The 21780-nt window shown below is 45.0% G+C and overlaps 1 protein-coding gene across 1 annotated transcript; it reads left to right on the top strand.

The window, feature by feature from the left end:
• Positions 1-2891: 2891 nt before the first annotated feature.
• gpr37b (G protein-coupled receptor 37b) lies at positions 2892-20076 on the top strand. The gene is made up of 2 exons (XM_034578690.1): positions 2892-4770; positions 16665-20076. The coding sequence occupies exons 1-2, from the start codon at positions 3727-3729 to the stop codon at positions 17478-17480; spliced, it is 1860 nt and encodes a 619-aa protein (XP_034434581.1). The 5' UTR covers positions 2892-3726; the 3' UTR covers positions 17481-20076.
• The last annotated feature ends 1704 nt before the right edge of the window (positions 20077-21780 follow it).

Here is a 21780-nt window from a genome sequence, read left to right on the forward strand (position 1 = left end):
AACTTTCAGAGAGAAAAATGAATGTTAATAACTTAGAGGAAAAAATGTATGTGTTTTCTTCACTGGAGCTTTGTGCACTTTAATCATTTCTATAATTCATATAAGTGGGCTTGTTAATGTGTGTGTGCGCATGTCTATCTGCAGTTATGAGGGCCAATTTTGGTTCTATGCCATCGTTGTGAGGACATTTTGGCTGGTCCTCACAAATTAAATAGGTTTTTTGATGGTTAAGACTTGGTTTTAGGATTAGGGTTAGAATTAGGTTAGGGTTAGGTTTAGGCATTCAGTTGTGATGGTTAAGGTAAGGGGCTAGGGAATGCATTATGTCAATGAGTGTCCTCACAACTATAGAGAGACACACGTGTGTGTTTGAATCCATAAGTCAGCTTATATCTGTGTTTCCTCCGTACTGTGCGTGCACACGTGTGTATAATTTATTTTGCACATGCATTGAATCCATGAAATCTTCATGGCCCTGGCATGTACTTCCTGCCATCTTCACTATGTGACCTACTAAACTCAAGATTCTTCAGCTGCTGCGTGTGTGTGTGTTTGTGTGTATGTGCGGTCGCTCTCTTATTTGCGTGTCATGCGTGTGCACACATGGTGCGTGCCTGTTTGCCCTTGATATCACTCTGCGTCCGAGGCGTCGAGTGCCTCCATGCGTGAGTCCATCAGCGAGAGAGCCTCTCTTCTTTATCTCCCGCCCACACACACCAACCGGCAGAGTCTCCCCGGACTCCACATACAATAGACACGATAATTACATGTGAAGTGTTGCCCTGCGCCTTCCGGCTGATTAAAACGGTGCCATAAGTTGTTGTGGTGGTATTTTCAAGGTCAGACAATCTGTGTAATTCGAGGGATTGAACCTGTGAAGCTAGATGGACGCTGAGCATTTACTGAGTGATAAGCTTTGCCATGATTCACTCGCAGTGACTCAATTTGATGTCAAGAGGAAAAACTGAATGTTTCTATTAATGCATATATAACCCATTGTCGATGGAAATGTCCAAACTTTCTGGGAGGATGTTTTTAAAATGTCAGAGATGTTAAACACCAAAGTCCCATTTAACTTCACACTTTCCATGCTTGGCATATGTCCTTTATCCAAACTTTGAAACTGAACAAACTTCTGGACTTTGGACTTCTTCAAGCCAGGAGAGCTATTGCACTGAATGAAAAATCATTGGAAACGTGGATATGGGAGCTGTCACATTGTATCGGGTCTGGAAAGACTAACTTACATTGCTATGGACAAGCGGAAAGACTTTGTTCAGCTCTGGGAAGCAAACACGAATATTAGTTCATTGGTTTTTTTACGATGTTCTATGAGAAAAAGACAAGAAACACAGTGAAGAGGCAAAGAAAAGTTAAAGTGCGAAAAGTAAATCTGCATGCACCTCATTACTCACTCGCTCTGATCCTTTATTTTATTTGACTTACTTTTGCCAAAGGGATCATTAAACTTTCACTGAAGCCCAAAATACTGAAGACGCTCTGCAGAGTTTCTCTTATCAAGGTCAGATGAAGATATTGGCAGGAGCGGCTTAAGTTATCTATCTTCAGTAGTCTTCTCCCGTGGTGAGGCTTGGCTGTGTGGGAATGTGTGTGTGTGTGGGAATGTGTGTGAGTGTGTGTGTGTGTGTGCGGCTCACCCCTGGATGGAATTGGCTCCAATCACCTATTTGATGTAGAAGGTCACCAGCGAGATGTCTGCCGCTTCTGCCAATTCTCTCTCTCTCTCTCTCTCGAACGCTCTCAGTACCTGCATGTGTCGGAAAACACACACAAATGCAACACTATTAGCAAATACTCTGTTTGTATTTGTCTGTAACCACATGCTGGTTTGTACAGTATATGTGCACACACTTTCATTACAGCAAAGCTACATGCTAGTAAACTCTTTTTGTGTGTGTGTCTGTGTGAACATTGTGCTTCTGAGAGTGCGTTGTGTATCTTTTCTGCCACATGATGAAACCTGCTGCCTGCGGTGTGAGCGTGCTGCCGTGTGAAAGGCCCGTTTACAGTACTCAGAGCACTTAAGACATAATACGCTCATTTCATTTAGTCCTGAGAGCCTCTTGAATTATTGACCGAGCTCCTGACATACAGTGCTTTAATCACAGGTTTGGGGTTTGTACTGTGTGTGTGTGTGTGTGTGTGTGCGTGTGTGTCCGCTTTGCGTACATGTGTGTGTGGTCACATATCTCTGAACTCTCTGTCACAGTGGTTCCAAGATTTTTTTGTCACTCACCCCTGTTACTTCAGTCAAGTTCCCTTCATAGATCGTTGATCGTTTTCAAACTAGGCACCCCATTCTTTCCACATAGTCCCTGAGTAGGTTGCTGTATATTCACAGAACAAATGGATGCTGACCCCCTGTAAATGTGACATATTTGAATTTGGCTAATTTAACTGGTTCTAATGTGCTATTGAACCCGTTCTTTGAAATTTATTTCAAATCACAAAAAAACAAGTTCAATCAACTTTTAAAAAGTACACTAAACTTAAAATATATAACTTGATTGTGGACATCATACATTTGAGCAAATTCACTACAGCAATGTCATTGTGTCACACTAAAGATATTACTATGTAGTACTGCCACAGATATAAAGTACATTATGCAGAATGCTGTGGTAACTTTGCAGCAGTAAATTGAGAATCCACCTGAATAATGAATATCTTGAGTCTATAATCTGAAAGTATTCATTTCTCAAACTAAGGTGAAAGACTTTTCTTTTGAAAGGTGCTGTTAATTGTAATCAAATTAGGTGAGTTGACTTAAAGGCGTCTGCGTAATTGTCGCATGAATAGCAGCAACGCCTGTGCGTAAAAATGCAAACCACGATGGGTAATAATATTTATCGGCACGTCTTGTCGGGCGTGGCTGCGGTGCGTCTGCCGCTGGAGGGGGGGGGGGGCTGGAGCCGTAGTCTGCTCCGGGGACTGCTGGATGCTCCGTGATGGATGAGGAGTGACAGATCGGGGTTAGCCGCCAGGGGAGTCCATTTTCTTCCACGGTCCTGTACCACTCGAGGAGGAGAAAAGCAAAGGGGACGAGGAGGAGCGGTCGGTTTCCACCCCTCCTCTTTCTCTCTTTCTCTCTCTCTTTCTCTCTCTCTCTCTCTCTCCCTCTCCCTCTGTCTCTCTGTCTCTCTCTCCATCCTCTCCTCTCCACTCCCGCGCATCACAGCCTGGTGGTGGTGGGCTTTACCCGGACTGCACCGCATTGCTGCTGCTGCTGCTGCTGCTGCTGCTGCTGCTGTCGACCCAACCCACTGAACTAACGCACCAACACACACACACACACACACTCTCCTCTCGGGTGCTGGGAACTGAAGCGGATTATGTGAGTGTGGATATGCAACAATTCCTCCTCTGCCTCTCGCTACGTCCCCTCTTTAGCGCAGCCGGACTCTGAGTCGCTGTCCTGCTCGGTGATGTCAAGACTTCTGGAGCATTGGAGGTTTTTTGCAGCTGCAGCGCCGGTGCACCACTGAGCTGGGATAGAGCCCGAGTAAAAGTCTGCAGAGCTACTCCCCCCCCCCCTCGCCCCCCCACCCCTGCATGCAGCGGATCACTCGTAACCGTGAGCTCCCCTGGGTGCTGCTTCCAACATGGGTGTTGACTGAATGGAAGAGTGTCCCCGCGGCTGGCACAGAGGGATGAGGACGCACTCGTGAGGATTTAAACCCTGCGCTCAACACATTTTCCTGGACCATGATTCTGCAGCCCAGGACGTTGTTTGTGTTACTGGCCCACGCACATGTTTTAGTATCTTTGAGGAATAATGGGGAAGTGCGGGGCTACGAGGACACCAACGTCGGCGCGTACTCCGCCAGGACTTTCCACGCGTCACTGCGGGAGAGTCACCAAAGCAGAGCCAGGGACCGCGCGCTCTCGGCGGGGTATGCCACAGGTGCGTCCTCGGCGGAGCGGGCGATCTCCAGGGGGACCCTTAACTCCACTCACCCCTGGAGGAGAGCGTCAATTGCGGGTGAGACGAGGCGAGTGGGACACAACAAACGCGACTTCAATAGGACTGTGACACCCATGGAGGATCCCCACGCCGTCGCACATTGGGACGCGACGCGCCGCCATAATAAGAGGATAAAGTTGAATGGCGCTCTTGATACTACGAGGACGCCAGCAGGTGGACACTACAATGCGGCTAAGCCCTCCTCAATGGGCCGGGGAGGAGGGGGCCCCGAGGACGGCGACAGGCACAAGAGGGGCACAAAAGACGAGCAGAAGAAAGGATGGAAGAGGGGGAGAAGCCGGCTGAACAAAGGCGTGGTGCCTCTGGCTCAACCCCACACGTCGCCGTGGGAACCCATCCCCAAGCCAGTGGCCCTCACCTCCACCGACCTGCCCTTTGACCTCTTCACCAGGAGGCCCGAGTTCTTCACGTTCAGGGAGGAGAACCCCTGGGACGCCACGCCGATCACGCCCCCCAGCTCGCAGGACTTTGGCGACGAGATCAAGAACCCCTTCTACCCGGTGACCAGCGAGACCTACGGCGCGTACGCCATCACCTGCGTGTCCGGGGTGATCTTCCTGGTGGGCATAGCGGGCAACATCGCCATCCTGTGCATCGTGTGCCAGAACTACTACATGAAGAGCATCTCCAACTCTCTGCTGGCCAACTTGGCCGTGTGGGATTTTGTGCTCATCCTCTTCTGCCTGCCCATGGTGGTGTTCCACGAACTGACCAAGTCCTGGCTGCTGGGGGAGTTCACCTGCAAAGTGGTGCCATATGTGGAGGTAAATTCCTTGGGTTTGGGGTTTTTATTCTGCTCTGACAGCAAATTCTTCATTTAGTTGAGATGTAGATGCTTTGCCTGTAGACGCCTGCTAGAGCGATGTCGAGAGATAAATGTGGTTCAACCAGTGTCTTGAACATTATCTCCCATCTTGTCTGAATGTGATCACACTATAGCAACAACATCTCCTGGAAGGGTTTCACATTCACTATGAAGTTTCACAATGGACCTACAGGGTTGGGTTTTCAGTTTCAAAGCCCTACCAGGCCAGTTGTGGCTGTATAGGATGTCATGTCATCCAGTTACAAGTGTTTGTCACTCGTACACCTGCTGCTGGAGAACCTCACCTGGGCCTCGAGGCGTGTAGACATGACGCACACACACCGGGATGTAAGACAAGTGGCTCATCCTCTCCCTGTCACCCTGACACATATCTAAGTTAGGGTGACGGGGAGATGGCGAGCTACACAAACACAACAAACACACACTCACATAGCGTGTCGCTCTTTGTCCCTTCCTCGTCCCCCCCCGTCTTTCGGTTTGTCTTTCAACACACCTACGGTATATGTACGGCAGCACTGGAGGGATGTTAGACAGGTTGTTTACACCAGGTTAATACCTTCCCTTTGTGTGCTTACTGCAATTACACCCGTGTCAGATTCACCCGAAAAGAGTCTTTTGTACAGAGCTGGGGTTTCCAGCTCAGGGGCTTTAAAGCTTGTTTTCAGTGGCCTTACCTTGCACAAGGAAAAGACAAAAGAGCGGAGGCAACACACATTCTTTTTGAAGCGTTAAATTAACCCAAATACAACGTAAGCTACGCTAAATCAGACAGAGCTGGAAGAAACTAAGTAGTGGATGGTGTCCGAGGTGCAGGAGTGAGAGGAAGACGTTCTACATAGTGCAGCAAACGGAGAAACCAAAATGTAACCAAACCTAAAATAGCCCAGACGTCAGGAGAGAGAGAGTTATCCAGCCTCCAGGCAGCGAGCCAGAGCAGGTGTATTCAACTTTGACCCCACCCTCCAGAGACAAGGGAGGGCCGCCACATAATGAAGAGGTAACATGAGCCGGCGAGTGGCGTGGTATTGTCCTCGCGGGGCCTTTCACGATGAGGTTCCATGCGACGTTGAGCTGAGTGAAGCGTTGAAAGCCTTTTCAAAATCATCCCAGCAGACGGATGTGACGACCGGTTTCTGCATGGAGCAATATTATAGAAGTTAGTCACTGTGGTGTGAAATTGACATCGAACCAAGGACCAAGCAATGATTTACTTTGCTCTTTTGTAGTGAATGAGATGCTGGTAATAGTTCTACAAGAAATCAGATCACAACTTCAGAAATCAAAGTTTTAGTTTCAGTAGATGAGTGAAAAGGTATAAAAGCCATATGTCCACTGTCTCATTTCATATTTCTGTGATGCACAGCATGTCACTAACACCTTGCATGAGTGCATGTGTTTTAATTATGGGGGATTATAGAGACACAGACCCCCCTCCCCATCTTATTGCATGTCCAAGAACCACAGGATATTATTTAATAACTTTAACACAGACTCCTATAGAGCTCAGACCAAATCCTGATTCTTAATAAACTGTGTGTGTGTGTGTGTGTGTGTGTGTGTGTGTGTGTGTGTGTGTGTGTGTGGGAGTTGTTCTCACTTGTCTCCCAGAATTTAAGATAGCATGTGAATATGCAGTTTGTATCCATAAGGACATGTGCACTGGGGCCTGTCTATGTTCACTGTGTCGTCAGTGTGTGTGTGTGTGTGCGCATGCATGTGTCAGGCCATGAGTAATGCAGCCTGGGGCTCACACTCTCCCTGTGGAACATTCAGTGAAACACACACACACACACACACACACACACACACACACACACACACACACACACAAACACAGTCACCCCCACTGAGTGACTTTATTCTTCACTTAACCCAAATTCAGTCACAGGGGACGTCAACATTCGGCCTGAAACAAAGACTCACAAACTCACTCACACATGCCGACGTTCGCACGCAACTCGCTCACTCGCACGAAAAAACCCAACTTCACGTGTGCACGCATACGTGATCAGAAGGTGGCACAGATAAGGTATCAATGTCCGCCGAGACACGAGTCCGCCACGCTGCTGCCTTCACTAAACCTTGTTTTATTCCGTGTTTAGCCGGGTGTGGATTTTTCCAAACCTCAAAGAGGAGGCAATTTCCAGGTGTGACATGTGAGCTAACGCGGCGGGGAAATTGTAAGGAATGGTGCACAAAATAAAAAATGCCAGCTACAGCCGGGGCCTGCTTTATTTCAGACACGCTCCGGCTTCACGCTGCTGTCACCGCAGACGACCCCTCCGGGCCGCGAGGCGCACGGCGGCGAATTCAAGCAAAACTAATGGGCAATAATTGGGTTTTCACACCTGGCAGTTGATTAGGATAAGACCTGAGCGTCGGCTGAAATAACAAATAAGCAGCGCGGCAAGTATTTTATAAGCCTCCTTTACTACAGGGAAGCGAGTCAAGGTTCATTCAGAACTGTGCTGCTGTGACACAGGGATTTGCACGAAAGTCTCATTAACTGTAAAAAAATGATGGAAGAAAGAACAAGATGTTGAACTTGAATAATGATTTTATGTCTTTTTCATGCTGTGAACATGGATTATTATCAGTCGAAGCTTGATCCTTGTTTAAATAGCATGAAAACAGTTGTTCACAAGATGGCAATGATGATGCTTGAGACTGAGACAGACAACCCACATCTCATTCAGTGATGTGAAGCATTAAAATGTCAACGTGTAAGAATGTGCACATGAGCACAAGTGAAACCAAGCATGCGTTTTCGCTTTGTCCCGATTTATCAGCTCATAAATCCGTCACACATAAACTCGACCATTATTTTGAAACTACACACAATCAATCAATACAACATATTTAAACCATGAGGGCCGTTGGATTTGGAGCCTAAGTAAAACCAGACAGGGGATAAACATACACACAGAGACAGGCAATTACCAGAAGGGTTATAAATACTAATAATAATAATAATAATAATAATAATAATGGTAATAATAAATATACATGGAAAGGCATTTAAATACTTATTTGCCAAGTTCAATGGAGCAGAATTCTCCTCTAGTTCCTTTATCTGTGTTTTCAAAGATATTTAGCCTAAGCTGATCCGATTTGTCACACCATGACATCATGAAGGGGTCAGATTCCCAGTAAGAATCTCAATGTGAGAACTGAAGTTAACATGGTGGCATTTATGTTCCTGTTATTTGTGCAAAGATTGAACAGTAGGATAGGACGCACCCTAGTGGTGAGCCTGTGCTGGTGTGTTTGATAAAGGACTCTCTGGGGTCTGTTCCGTTAAAGAAATCCATAATCCGTCAAATCAGCATAGATTGATATGAGTGTACAGGTTTCTTGGCGAGGACGACTGCTGCATGGTGTGTCCTCTCTTCTCCAGCTGACTGTGAATGTGAAACTCCTGCTCAGTTTCATTTCTGCTCTGGGTTCTGACTCGGCCCCGACGTCCTGTTTCACCTTTCTCTTGATGTGTTTTTCTCCTCGGCAGATGCTGTGAAAAACCATCTTCTCTCATTAAGGAAGCTTTCAGGCTTCTTGGTCACCCAGGGTTTGTAATTGGGGGAATAACAAACTCTAGGTGACCACGGAGAGCTGGCCTCAGGTATGCAGCGGCCTAACGACCACTCCCATTAGCAAACACACATGGCTGCGCTCACGCCGTCTTTAAACCTGATTTACAGATAACTGCCTGTCATCATCGTGGGACATTAGTGACTCCCTAAAGACGCGTTGTCTCATTGAGTGTTATCGGCCATTCCACAAACAGTTTAGCTGCATTATACCAAAACCAGTACAACGTGTGCTAAAAATGTCATGTTATAGTACGACTTTCACTCAACACTGACCTATTTTGGTGTGTGCAGTCCTTTAGTGTGTGTATATGTGTGTGTGTGTCTCATTTATACATCTGACCTCTGCTGCGCTGTTCAATACCCTGTAGACAGAGACTGTGGGCTGTCTGTGCTATGGTACAGTGGGCTTTGGCAGGCAGGCAGGCAGGCAGGAGAGAGAGGGGGGGAGCGAAGCAGAGCAGGAAAGAGGATGAGAAAAGTGATAGACTGGCAGAAACAGAGAAAGAGAGGAGGCGGAGGAGGAGAGAGGGGGGCACAGAGGACCAGTGCTGGAGCCGTGTGCTGTTTTGAATCCGGTGGTGACGGCAGCACATACATCAGCCTGATGCATTCAGTGTTTCAACCCACACAGGTAACGCACACTTTCAAGTAACAATCAGAACTGCAAAATGTGGTTTCCGTGCATGTTAGTGAAACATCCATCAAAAGAAGGATATTGCAAAGGAGATCCCAGACGTTATCACCTTCCACCCACTAAAAGGAATCTCACTTAACCTTTACCTGGAGCTCTCATAGACTGTATATAAAGATGGATGATGTGGCTGTTCCCAAAAAGTGAAACCAAAGCATCTCGATCGCCCCCTGGTGGCTGGCTGCAGTATGAACCCCACCTCCTCCATGTTAGTGGAAGGGACATGGTTTACACGAAACAAAAGTGCAAAATAATTTTCACAAAGATGGTTTGTGTCATTTTAGGGAACAGTTCTTATCACACTAATGTTTGTTCAAGAGCTCATTTTTCCAGTAAGTGTGATTTTAAATCAGATATTTGACCTGATGAAAATGGTGTCATGATTGACAGCTGAGACTGACTCATGATTGGTCGAGATGGCTTCGATAGTATGCAGGATATTTTGGCTTCATTTCTCGATAGTGTTAGGAAGAGGAGATTATGGTCTTATCTTTATATACAGTGTAAAGGAGCTCTGGAGATGTCCACCTCCTTCATCAAGAAAATCATCAAAAATAGGTCCAGTCTGTGACTATATACGGTTATATACATCCATAGACTGTTTGTCTATCTATCCAGCAAAGTATCTAGACCAGCACACACACACACACACACACACACACACACACACACACACACACACAGGCAGTAGGGCGTGCTGATCCTCCAGATGGGTGGGATGGCCTTCTCTCCACTGATCACTGCCCATGGCTCCGCTCCCTCTCTTTCTCTCTGCATCAGCTATCTGTGATTAGAAGTGAGCCTAAGGGAGAAGACACACACACACACACACACACACACACACACACACACACACACACATACAGTATGAAAGTATTGGGGCACATAAGCACGATTGATCTTATATGCCAAGTGCACCGTGGCAACACATAAACCCAACTCAAATCCACACTGGATCTCCTGCCCTCTGCGTCTATTAGGCTCAGGAATGACAGTTAATTGGAGGATATGTAAATTATTCAGGGTATTTAATTAATGGCTCTTCGTGATGCACGGCGGTGAGTCCATGCAGACAGCTCTCTCAGTCCATGGATGAGCAGATCGTGGTTTGTGTGATGAGACAAGACCACACAACAACACGGAGCACAGATTAGGCCTGCTGCTACATGCAATTACCCAAATTGATAATTACCCATGTACATATGAAATATTCATGGGGTGATTGTCATTATGAATTAGGTGTGTTGGGGAAATGGAAAAAAGAGCAGCGCCTTGGTTTTGGATCAACATAGAGCAGGCCGGCGTGTAGCCAACCTCGGAATAGAGAAGAATATGACAGCTATTGCGTTTTCTATTTTCACCATCAAAACACTTCTAGGCAGGAATCAATGACCTGGAATAAGATGTCCCAGAGGCCACTGTACACCGAGGGCAGAATACATTTTTCATTGTCCAGGGGGAAATCTGCCACAGGTCAGGATATCGTTTAATGGAAGAGGAATTTATTGTCTGGAATTAAGCGCCTCCGACTTCACTGTAAGACACAAAGCAGCAGAATAGAGGAGGGAACTGTAATTTATTGTGGCTGTTAATTTAATTAAAGAAACGAGGAAGAAGAAAGAATGTGATTGCTCGCCCCACTTCTGTGTGAATTCTGTGGAATATAATAGAATTGGATAGAAAAAGACTGAAAATCTTTATCTTGAAGACGGTCTTAGCACAAAGCCCATTCTCTGTCCAATAGACATATAATGTGTTCCTTAATGGGCTTTAGTGGTGCTGTTTTCCAGTCTTTGTGCTAAGCTAAGCTAACTGACTGCTGGCACCAGCTTTTTATTTACTGTAAGGACATCACAGTGTTATTGATCTATTTATCTAACCCTCAGCAAAAAGGCAAACAGGAATATTGGCAAATTGTTGGAACTATTCCTCATGAGCTGAGGAAGACCATGTGATGTAATTGAAAGCTCCCAAACAGCTACTAAATATAGATAAAATAAGAAGTAAGTAATATAAACCAGGAACTATAAAGGATAGAAATATGTACAATGTAATCAAACTATAAACAGTATTTCACATGTATGATATTGAAATTGCACCGATAGAAAAGAGAGTGAGATAGATATAAGATGCACGTGGATTACTGGGAGCAGAGCTGATAGTACAATGTAACAACAGCAGGATATAAAAGATTAGAACAGAATAGTTTTAACATGTGGTTCACAACTAAACCTTCTCCATTACAAGTGAACTCCATCCACAAAGAGAAGACACCAGATGTGGTTGGAAGCTGACATGTTTTTGTCAAGCGAGAAAAATGAGAAAAGAAAACAATGAAACAAGGAGATGTTAGTTGTGGTCTTTGAAAATGGTGTTCTCTAGCATCACCCACCCACAGTCTAAAGATAGAGTCTGCAATACCCCACACGCAGACGCACACTATGCGAGCACCATCCACACAAGCCCACAATAAAATACATAAATGTGGCCGTGCACAGACATGAATACATGCTCACATGTGGGCGTGCACGCTCGCCCACTGCACCTTCCCTCCTTCCCTCCTTCCCTCCTTCCCTCTTCCAGACACGCAGCACAGCTGTGAGACGGATGGTGGCTGTCAGTGGCAGGGTCGCTCTGGTTAGAGTTATGGTCTGCCCGAGCCTGCACTGGGTCACACACAACCTAGAAGAAAGCACTGCAGCAGGAATAACCCTTTGTCTCTCTGGCTCATTACTATCAGACCATGTGTGTGTGTGTGTGTGTGTGTGTGTGTGTGTTGTTGTGTCTCCACATTAGCTCATTCATCACCAGATAACAGCCATTATCCCTGACAGTGGCTGTCGTCACGGCGCGGCTGCACAAGCTCCACCAGTACTTGTTAAGACCCAATTAATAACGCGAGGCCTTTGTGCCACCGGCTCACAGGACCTTTAATCAGGAAGTTAATGGGCCGTTATTAAAAACAGCACCGGGGGAAATGTCTTTCTCACCTGCTGCGCTGATCGACGGACAGGACCGGAGGAACAGGTGTGAGGGATGAAAGGTCGTTTCATGTTCTTTCCCCTCTTTGTGAGGCCTTTAATTCCAAGGTTGAGAAGAAATAGAAAAACCGAACGGAAATACTTTGAAATTTTACTTGATAACTTAACCAGGTCAAAGGGAATATTTGTAAGAAAAGCACTCAATATACATAAAACTCTATATTAGAAGTACTACTTTGACATTTTTAGATGAGTTAGATGAAGTTGATTGATGCCACTCTAATAGTTGTTTAGTAAATGTATGACTACAACATGCTGCCTTTGTACTTAGCTTAGCATAAAGAATGGAAACAGGAAGCAGCTAGCCTGTCGCAGAAAAATCGGTACAAATACGTTTAGTTTAAAAACAACAGCTGTAGCCTGACACTTAACGATACTAACATGGCAGTGGAGTCCTCTCAGGGACATCGAGGCATAGAAACCACAATAAATACAAAATACAACTACACCCCAGCTAGTTTAGTTTAGCATTGGGAAAATAGCTAGCTTGGTTATGGCTTTATGAAGTGTTAGACTTATAACCACGATACAAACATGGGAGTTATGTCCTCTGGGTTAACGAGACCATAATAAGAGCTATTTTGTTAACTGAGGTTTACTGGGTACTTGTGTAATTGTACTACTGTTTTAAATAAATATTGAGACAATATTTTAGTAGCAAAATTTCCAGCCTCAAGCCCAGTGGGACTGTTATCCATCCAGCTGGTAAAATTAACATGGCAGGGTCAGGGCTGCCGTCTGGAAGAAATGTCACATTAACATTGTTAATAATTCTGTACAAGACCTGGCTTATTTCTCTCTCCCTGTCACTCGGGGCTGTGTCTAACTCACTGATACTGTCCCCTGCTGTCCCTCTCTGTTCCCTCTCACTGTCTCAGTTCTCTAAGTCGGGCAAACTGCATTTTCCGACATACGAAGAACGCAGCAGGAGATTGTGCGGGTCAGACGCGTTCACAACAACAGGAAAATGTCTGTAGAAGGAGGCAGGAGATGACGTATATATTGGGCTGTGTTTTTGTTTAGATCACATCGACACCGGTGTCGCCCCCTATCAGCCAAAACCCTCAAATTCCTCACTCACTCTCACATTTTCTGGACAATTTACTACAGGTCTGGCTTCTCTCGTACAGCCCCTCCAGAGAATTTCAGGAAAACATCCGGACTTCAGTGCATTGTCCAAAAGCCTAGTATCTCCCAACTCCTTCATTACTTTCTCTTTCCTTCTCCATTCTTCTTCTCTCCCTGTTTCTCATCCAGACACATTTGCATAACCACCTTCCACAAACACACACACACACACACACACACACACACACACACACACACACACACACACACACCACCATCACCCCACCAGGCCTGATTCTTGCACTCTCTCTCTCTCATCTCCCCTCCAGTACAAAGCCATGCTTGTTCGTCCTGCCCCTTGCTCTCCGCCCCAACACGCTGATCAAAGCTGGGCTCCCGAGTCCTCCATGACAGCCTTTAAAGCCATTCCAGCCCTGTTGTTCGAGCCATGAAATATTCACAGTGTGCAAGCATCCATGTGTCGTGAGGGTTTGTGCGGGCGTTGTGCACAGCATGTGTGTTGGCAAACAGCCACCACATATGGGAATACAGGTGTGCTTGGTGTGCATGTTTATGGAGAAAGAAGTGGGTCACTCATAGCGCCTGATATGATGCTTCTTCAACTGTAAAATGAAGGAATGTAGGTCTACGTGTACACAGGCAAATTAAGGCCTTCTAACTGTTCATATTCACAATATGGGGCCTGATCCGTGTGATCCAGCAGCTGTCAAAAACACCTCATTGTTCTGCGATGAAAACTCAGTTCATTCCAAACGGGCAGTATTTTAGTTTGTAAACCGTGGGGCGGGATGGAGAAATACATAGCAGGCAGCAATTTCAGTAAATGGTATCAACGGCTGACAGATGAGTCAGAGAGTGAAGTGAGCGGAGCGTCGGTTTCAGCAACATGTTGCAGGGGAAATGTGCTTTTATTGTGTTTAAACTTTCACACTGAAAAAAAAGGACAGGCTGTTAACATCCTCTTTCAACTTTAGTCACATAACAGCGACAGAATGACACTCATCTTGTTAAAGAAATGACAGTAGAGATTTAAAAGAAGAACTTCCTGTTTCATTGTGAGCATTCTACTGCTTCACAGTTGCAGTTGGTTAATTAACTCTGGGACATTTAAACCAGAAAGCCACGTTTGAGTCGTTTTTGTCTTTGCAGATGACTGTAGTGTCAGAAAAAGACGAACTATTCTAAACAGACAGCATGAATGAACAAATCAGGGCACAGATATAATGTTTTACCATCTTGGAAGCAAATCCAAAATGGATCTGAACCCATCCCTATTTAGGTAGCACCATAGACTGTATATAAAGATGGACGAATTGACTGCTCCACAAAAGTGAAACTTATTGTAATAATCCCTCCTCCTCCGTGTCAATGGATGTGACAGGAATCATACATTAAAAAAGTACATGTCAGATAAATTATTTTTGAATACGTGTCTGTCATTTAAGGTAGTTCTCATCACACTGATGTTTCATCAAGTGTTGATTGTTCTTATGAATTTGGTTTTAATTAGTTATTTTAATGATATAAACTGAGCTATATAAAGTGGTTTCTTTCTTGATAGTGGAAGGAAGTGGAGACACATCTTTATAGACAGTATGTGAAGATCACTTGTAGATTGAGATGCATTTGATTGGATTGGGCTCAATCAGTTTAAAGGTCAATGTGTAGTAAAATGAGTAGAATGCCTCTATGGATTAATGTGTCTATTATATTTGATTATCTGCAGCACAGTACATGTGGTTATTACTTGCACTCAGAAGCCGTGCTGCGATGCAAGATTTTTGTCTCTACCGCAATCAAACCACATGTAAATCCTGTCCCTAACTGTCCATGAGCATGATTGACTTTTCAGAGCTTTATAATTTACCTGTTCTGAAGTTAATCATTGTAGACATTGATGAAAATTAGCTAAGCTCAGGACTGCTGCAGTTTCCTGTATGTATTCGATTTTTAGTACGAATTTTTAACAATTGACCGAAGGATTTATTTGTCTGACTTGTTTTGCTCAAATCAATTCAAAGTTGGACTGAATTTTTTTTTGAACACAAAGGATAATGATTGTTCTGCTTTGGCTAAATTATAAAACAATTCACATTTATAGTTGCGAGATTGTGGCGTGACAGCAGGTAATAAACCCCCCCGGTCCGAAGCGTAGTCACATTGATCACAATTATTGTTCAGTGCTGGAGTCTGTGGGGGGGGGGGGGGGGGGGGGGGGTTGTCTACCCCACTTACCCCCTCGCTGTTCCGTTTGGTCGCCCTTCATTAGCCTGGTTAGCGTGCGTGTGTGTGTGTGTGTGTGTGTGTGTGTGTGTGTGTGTGCACGTGCATGTCCAGACACACAGAACATCTCGCCGTGTGTGTACATCTCTATCTGTCCAGGAAGTATGTGTTTAGAGCGCTAAAGCCGTGGCTCACCGGGGCCATCTGGGAGGCTGGCTGTTGTAATTAAATTTGAAATGAAGGGAGGAAGGAAAGGAGAGGTGTACAGAGGGGAAGGGGGGTGAGGAGAGGAGGAGAGAGAAGGGAGGAGGAGATTTTAAAAAAAAAGTGAGAGACATAGGGTGTAAGGGAGAGGGATGGAGGAAGAGGGTGGGTCAGATCCAGCAGATATGGTGCTCGAGGCAAAATCTGAGAAGAAACTGGTTCAAGTGAGGACACACGCACACACACACACACACACACACACACACACACGTTCCAGCTGTCCGTTTTCCAAGTTTGTCCAGCAGGTGCTTACACGTGCTGAGGAAATTTGTGCTCTCACAGTTTGCAGAGCTTATGCATGGAGAACATTGGTATAATGCAGGTAATTAACAAAAGCAGTGAAGTGTTTAGGTTTGTTATTTAGTAAAAAAAAAGCCATTGAACAAGGGGCGTGAAAATACATGTGAATGCAGCTCTGACAGCTTTTTAATCCCCCCCTCTCAGTCGCACACATTCAGGGATGCAACACAACCATAATAGCAGCTTACGGCTGTCCATTGTGTTGCTGACGCTCCACTACTTGTGATTATACCTGTGTTGCATGCAGCTAAAAGCCAATACCATTATTTTCTGTCCTGCTCTTCAGTCATCAAGTGGAAACAAGGGAACTCGCAGCCTTCTTTTATGTATCCGTAAGACATTCTCTGCACTTTTGTCAGTTTCTTTTTATTCTTTGTGTCACATGAGTATTGCTCTTCTGTCAGTTGGAATGATTGTAGATTATCACCAGTACAAGGCTACTGTTAGATCTTGTCTCGACTCCTCATGCCTGCAGCATTGAGATGTTTCCTGCACAATGTTTAAATATATTGGGAACGGGGGTGTATCTTTAAAGAACCTCTATAAGCCGCCAAGCAAATATCAGAACATTCATTGTACTCGATGATTTGAAGTGACTTCTCTCCTGATAAACAATTCCTGCTTGTTTCCTCAGGTGGCGTCTTTGGGCGTGACCACCTTCACCCTGTGCGCTCTGTGCATCGACCGCTTCCGCGCAGCCACCAACGTCCAGATGTACTACGAGATGATCGAGAACTGCACGTCTACCACTGCCAAGCTCGCCGTCATCTGGATCGGCGCCCTCCTTTTGGCCCTCCCTGAGCTCCTCATTCGACAGCTGGTGACGGAGGACACGGGAATCCCAGGCGAGCCTCCCGTCGAACGCTGCATCATCAGGATATCCACCTCGCTTCCTGACATGCTGTACGTGCTGGGCCTGACCTACGAGGGCGCTCGTCTGTGGTGGTGCTTCGGCTGCTACTTTTGTCTGCCCACCCTCTTCACCATCGGGTGCTCGTTGGTAACGGCGCGCAAGATCCGGCGTGCGGAGCAGGCCAGCGTGCGTAGCAACAAGAAGCAGATTCGGCTGGAGAGCCAGATGAACTGCACCGTCGTGGCGCTGGCAATTGTCTACGGTGCGTGCGTGGTGCCTGAGAACATCTGCAACATAGTTTCTGCATACATGGCGGCCGGTGTTCCCGAGCACACCATGTCCATCCTCCATCTTCTCTCCCAGCTGCTGCTCTTCTGTCGGGCCGCCGTGACGCCAGCGCTGCTGCTCCTCCTGTGTCGTCCGCTGGGCAGGGCCTTCCTAGACTGCTGCTGCTGCTGCTGCTGTAACCACGTGCCCTCCTCGGCCACGGCCAGCGACGATAACGAACACGAGTGCACCACCGAGCTGGAGCTGTCGCCGTTCAGCACCATCCGCAGGGAGCTGAGTAACTACACACCTGCTGGCTCCAACTGCTAAAGTGACATTCCTCATCAGGGGTGGAGATTTCACTAGCCTGCCTGTGGCTAGCAGCTCTCAGACTTGGCTAGGAGAGATTTGCCTTACCTCATCTGGTCACAGAAGGAAGTTAGACACTGAATAATCACGTTCAGCCAGTGTCTTTCAGCCCCGCACTAATACTGGACATTTCCACTAACTGTATAACCATTACTTCCCAGGAAAGCTAACAAAAAGCTAAATCTTCTCTCCACTCATGCCCTGGGGTGCTCTTAAAACAGGGTCATATTTTTAGCAATTGCGCCTGAAACCTTACAAACCTCCCTTCTCTTGACCTTGTATGCCTAAATATCTTCTGACAGTGGGGGTCTCTATGGAATCAACTTAATTTCTTTTAATGAACCTAATCCCTAGGCTGAAAAACCGAGCAAGGAAAAAAAACTGCTGGCCTCATGGTATCAGTGACAGGTAATATTTATGCTGTACAACGTACAAATGATTGCACAGAATGCGTCACAATAAATTCTTAAAGTTAATAAAAGGGGCTGTGATGATAAATGTGTTTGGCCACCATAAATAATATTTACGTGCAGGAAACTGTGTTGCAAATCTTAAGGGAGAGAAAAAGTACTTTAAATCACTTTCCAAAAGTGTCACTGATGAAATTATGGCGACTAAGCTAATTAATCAGAGAGCGACCGTGTACAGTAATACAGCATCCAGTCGGCAGACACTGCCTATAGATGTGCAGGACTCGCTTTACAGATCACATCTGCTGCAAATGGACAGTTCATAAAATGGCGTGCACGTGGGAACAAGGCTTCTGATAATTAAACTCGCAGAGGGCGTCTCAGCGGTACTGGCAGTTTGCAAGAGGAAAACACAAAGAAGACGCTTCGCGCTGGAGAATCCAAATGTACACAACACTTACACTGTATATTGAAAAATATCCAGTTGACTCACACATAACTGGGCTGGTCTCAGAACAACAACACAGACTGGGCTGGAATTAAATGCTCTGGAACGGACTAATTGAAATCACATCAGAGTTGAACGGAGAGGAACGGAATCGTGACAGATGAAACTGATTGAAGTGAATATGAATAATGTGGACAGTAATGGAACATAACACGGCGATGGATAAGTGAAAGGGATGGACTCGGCGTGAAGTGGACTGAAAATGGATATCTGCACTACACTGTTGTATCATGTTACGCCTTACACTTTGGGCTGTATATAAACTGTACACTTTCTTCGGTGCTCTTATGATGAATGCGCTGTAAATAACAAATCCATCGGTTCGACTTAGAATCACAAGTAATTGAGCTGCGGACTTTGTCTCAGGTCAAGAAGACAGATTGCAGCTATCTGCAACTCTGGAAAACACGAACAATAGTGAGGGAAGAAAAAAAATCAATATGGAGTTTTTACACAGAAAGTTTAATAAACCTCACCGGACTGCCTTTACTGAGAGTGACGGCTGTTTGAAAGCTGCGCTACAGATATGGTAGCACTTTACTTTACAGTACAGTAATTACTTAGTGTTTGATTAATCACTGACATAAAAAAAACGACATGGTATTAACATTGTTATACATCAATAGATGCAATAAGTATTACCACATATTTATGTCATCAGTACAGACATATAATTAAAGGCCTTTAGTTTCATTAAGCAAAAGGGACAGAAAATATCAATCAATACTAGATTAAACCAAAATATGAACGTATTACAAAAAAGTGCCAATGCAGCGTAACACTGTAAATACTAGAAACTTCTGGACTGTAAATATAAGTGGTATTATAGATTTAAATCAATGATCAATGCAAAGTTCGTTGTAAAACTTTTAGGGTTATTCATGTTCATGGTTATGATTCCTGAACTGTAAAACAAAGTGATACCACAACTTCAGAGGCAACACTGCAAAAGCTTGTTTGCTAAACCCTTCCATTGAACAGTGACGCTCCATCTCGGCTCAGTAGCTTTTACGCTAGACACGTTGTGTGTTGGAGGTTACAACTGAAATGCTGCTTACTCATTTCGCATAGGGTGTTGCCGAACTGCACTGTGGTTCCGTTGCGTCGCATTGCTCGTGTTTCATACTGTAGAAGCTGATGTTAACTTTTATTGCGGCAGTGGAGGCACCAGCCAATCAAATCGTGCTTAAACAAATACTCAAGTGCAGGCGCCAGCCAATCAAATCATGTTAATGAGGAAAAGGAGCCAGAGGCAACTGGTGATCCTGGTGTGTGTTTATCTGGCTGTGGATTTTATCTCCTGTGTACTTCTTTTTAGCATTGCATTTATAGCTAGCATGGCATGTTAGCACGAAAGTCGGCTATGCTGTGTGTCTTGAGCATGAAAGTGTAATTGTTGTTGTTATGACAATCGTACCAGCGCCAGTCAGGCACACCAGAGGTCAAGGGTTAATGCATCGTAACGGGCAGAGATGGTCTGTCAAGTTCCACAATGAGTAGCGGGCTCCAGGTCTCTAGCAGGAATGATTCATAGAGTTTCTAGATTTCCCAAACCAAAGACTTAAGCTCAGCATTTTCAGACGAGTCCGAGGGAAAGATTACGAAGTCACTCCGAATTTAAACTGTTAAATTTAGCTTCATTAGCTTGTGAGCTACAGAAAATCCTCTAGCGACAGGTGTTAGTGCAGCTGTTTGAAATAAAGAATCCATTGTGTCAATAATTACTAAGAAATTCCACCAATGTTACCACTGTAACCACAACAGCAACCGAGGAGTGCAGGGTTTAGCAAAAAGTCAATGTTTCTGTGTAAATTCTTGACCTTTAAGACCCTTAGCTGTTCATTTACTTGGGTTTTTAAGGAGAACCAATGAGATGTTTTTCACAGTGTATAAATTTACAAGTGTATTGTACTGTAAATCTGTTTCCTTAATGCTAATAATCAGACCTGGGTCAGAAGAAGGTTCAATCACTTAGTTACAACGCAGGTAACTGAAGTGATACAGAGCATCGAACAACCCGAACCTTTGGTATAATCAGGTATGGAAGACGTAGATCATGACTCCTGACCTTTATTATGTTTCTTAAACTTGAAAATGAATCGATTTAAACTTAAACTCCTTTATAACTTGGATTATATGGTGGTGAACCCTGTGATGACCCAGGTGTGATGTTCATTGGTATACTGTATATTGCGATGAATCTTTTACTTACGATTCTGCACTGCCAAACACCTTCTCTGTGTCTGTCTCTTGTGCTCTTGTGGTAGTAGCACACTATCTCTGGGTGTCTCTCTCTCTCCCTCTCAGTGCGGAGGTCAGTTTGCTCTCAGCTCCATCTGTGCAGGGAGAAGAAAATTACTACAAAACATAAACCAGAAGAGGTCTGACAACACCCACGGCCAGTCGAAAAAAATACAGCTCGTACGTACACAGTAGAGAGGAAGTGTGGATGGAGAATCTTTTTTTAGCTTGAGGCAGCAGCCATCTCTAATGAACTCTTGTTTATGAGCTCCAGGAGATCCAGGTGGATGTGGCCTCATGTTGGCGCTGCCTGCAGCTCCTCACATTAATACAGGAAATGGGCGAGAACACAGCGGCTCTGCATCACTGTGCCCTGCAGCCTGTTTGACAACTCTTTTTATTACCTATCACTATCAGGGTATTGAGGAACGGTGTGTTAACCAGTCCAGGGAAATTACACAGTACGCCCCTTGCACAAAAAATACATGTTCCCCATTAAATTACATCAGCTCATAGTGCTGAAGTCTGGACTTCTGCTTTATTTCTTGATGGGACTTGTGAGTAAACTGACCTCCTGAACCTAATTCTCTTTTTCTGCATATTTCTGGGAGCGTAGCTCATTCTAAATGGCTCAGTGTGTAGTAACGTGGTTCAAACTATTGATGAAGTGATTCTTGTAAAACCAGTCAGTGAGACGTTTATTCTGAACTTTGTGAGCATCCTCTTCACTCTGAGCAAAACGTGTCCGTATTGGATACCGGAAAATGTAAGCACACGGCCACTACTGTCTCTAAAGTCTAGTCACTGGTTTCTAAATAGCTTTTTATATAGCCAAAAAAACTGTCCCTTTGTTTATCAAAGAACTTTATCTTGAAGACTGTATATTAAAATCCTAAATGTTCTATTACTGCTGATTTATTGGGGTCATTTGCTATTTTGGATCTTTGATGAGCAAAATGTGTGAGTGGCATCATCTTTAATCCGTCGTCGTTTCACTCAACTGAAACACAACTCTGATAATCCAAAGAACTCCTCCAGTTCAAATCCAAAGCAAAGAAGTTATTCAGTCTTTTGCCTCGCATGCCAAAGGGTTGTTGCCATG

This window comes from Hippoglossus hippoglossus, chromosome 23 (assembly GCF_009819705.1).
Source record: "Hippoglossus hippoglossus isolate fHipHip1 chromosome 23, fHipHip1.pri, whole genome shotgun sequence".
Taxonomy (NCBI): domain Eukaryota; kingdom Metazoa; phylum Chordata; class Actinopteri; order Pleuronectiformes; family Pleuronectidae; genus Hippoglossus; species Hippoglossus hippoglossus.

Coding starts and splice junctions, on each gene's coding strand:
- gpr37b (XM_034578690.1), top strand. CDS start 3,727: ATGATTCTGCAGCCCAGGACGTTGTTTGTGTTACTGGCCCACGCACAT. Junction 4,771..16,664: donor AAGTGGTGCCATATGTGGAG/GTAAATTCCTTG, acceptor TTGTTTCCTCAG/GTGGCGTCTTTGGGCGTGAC.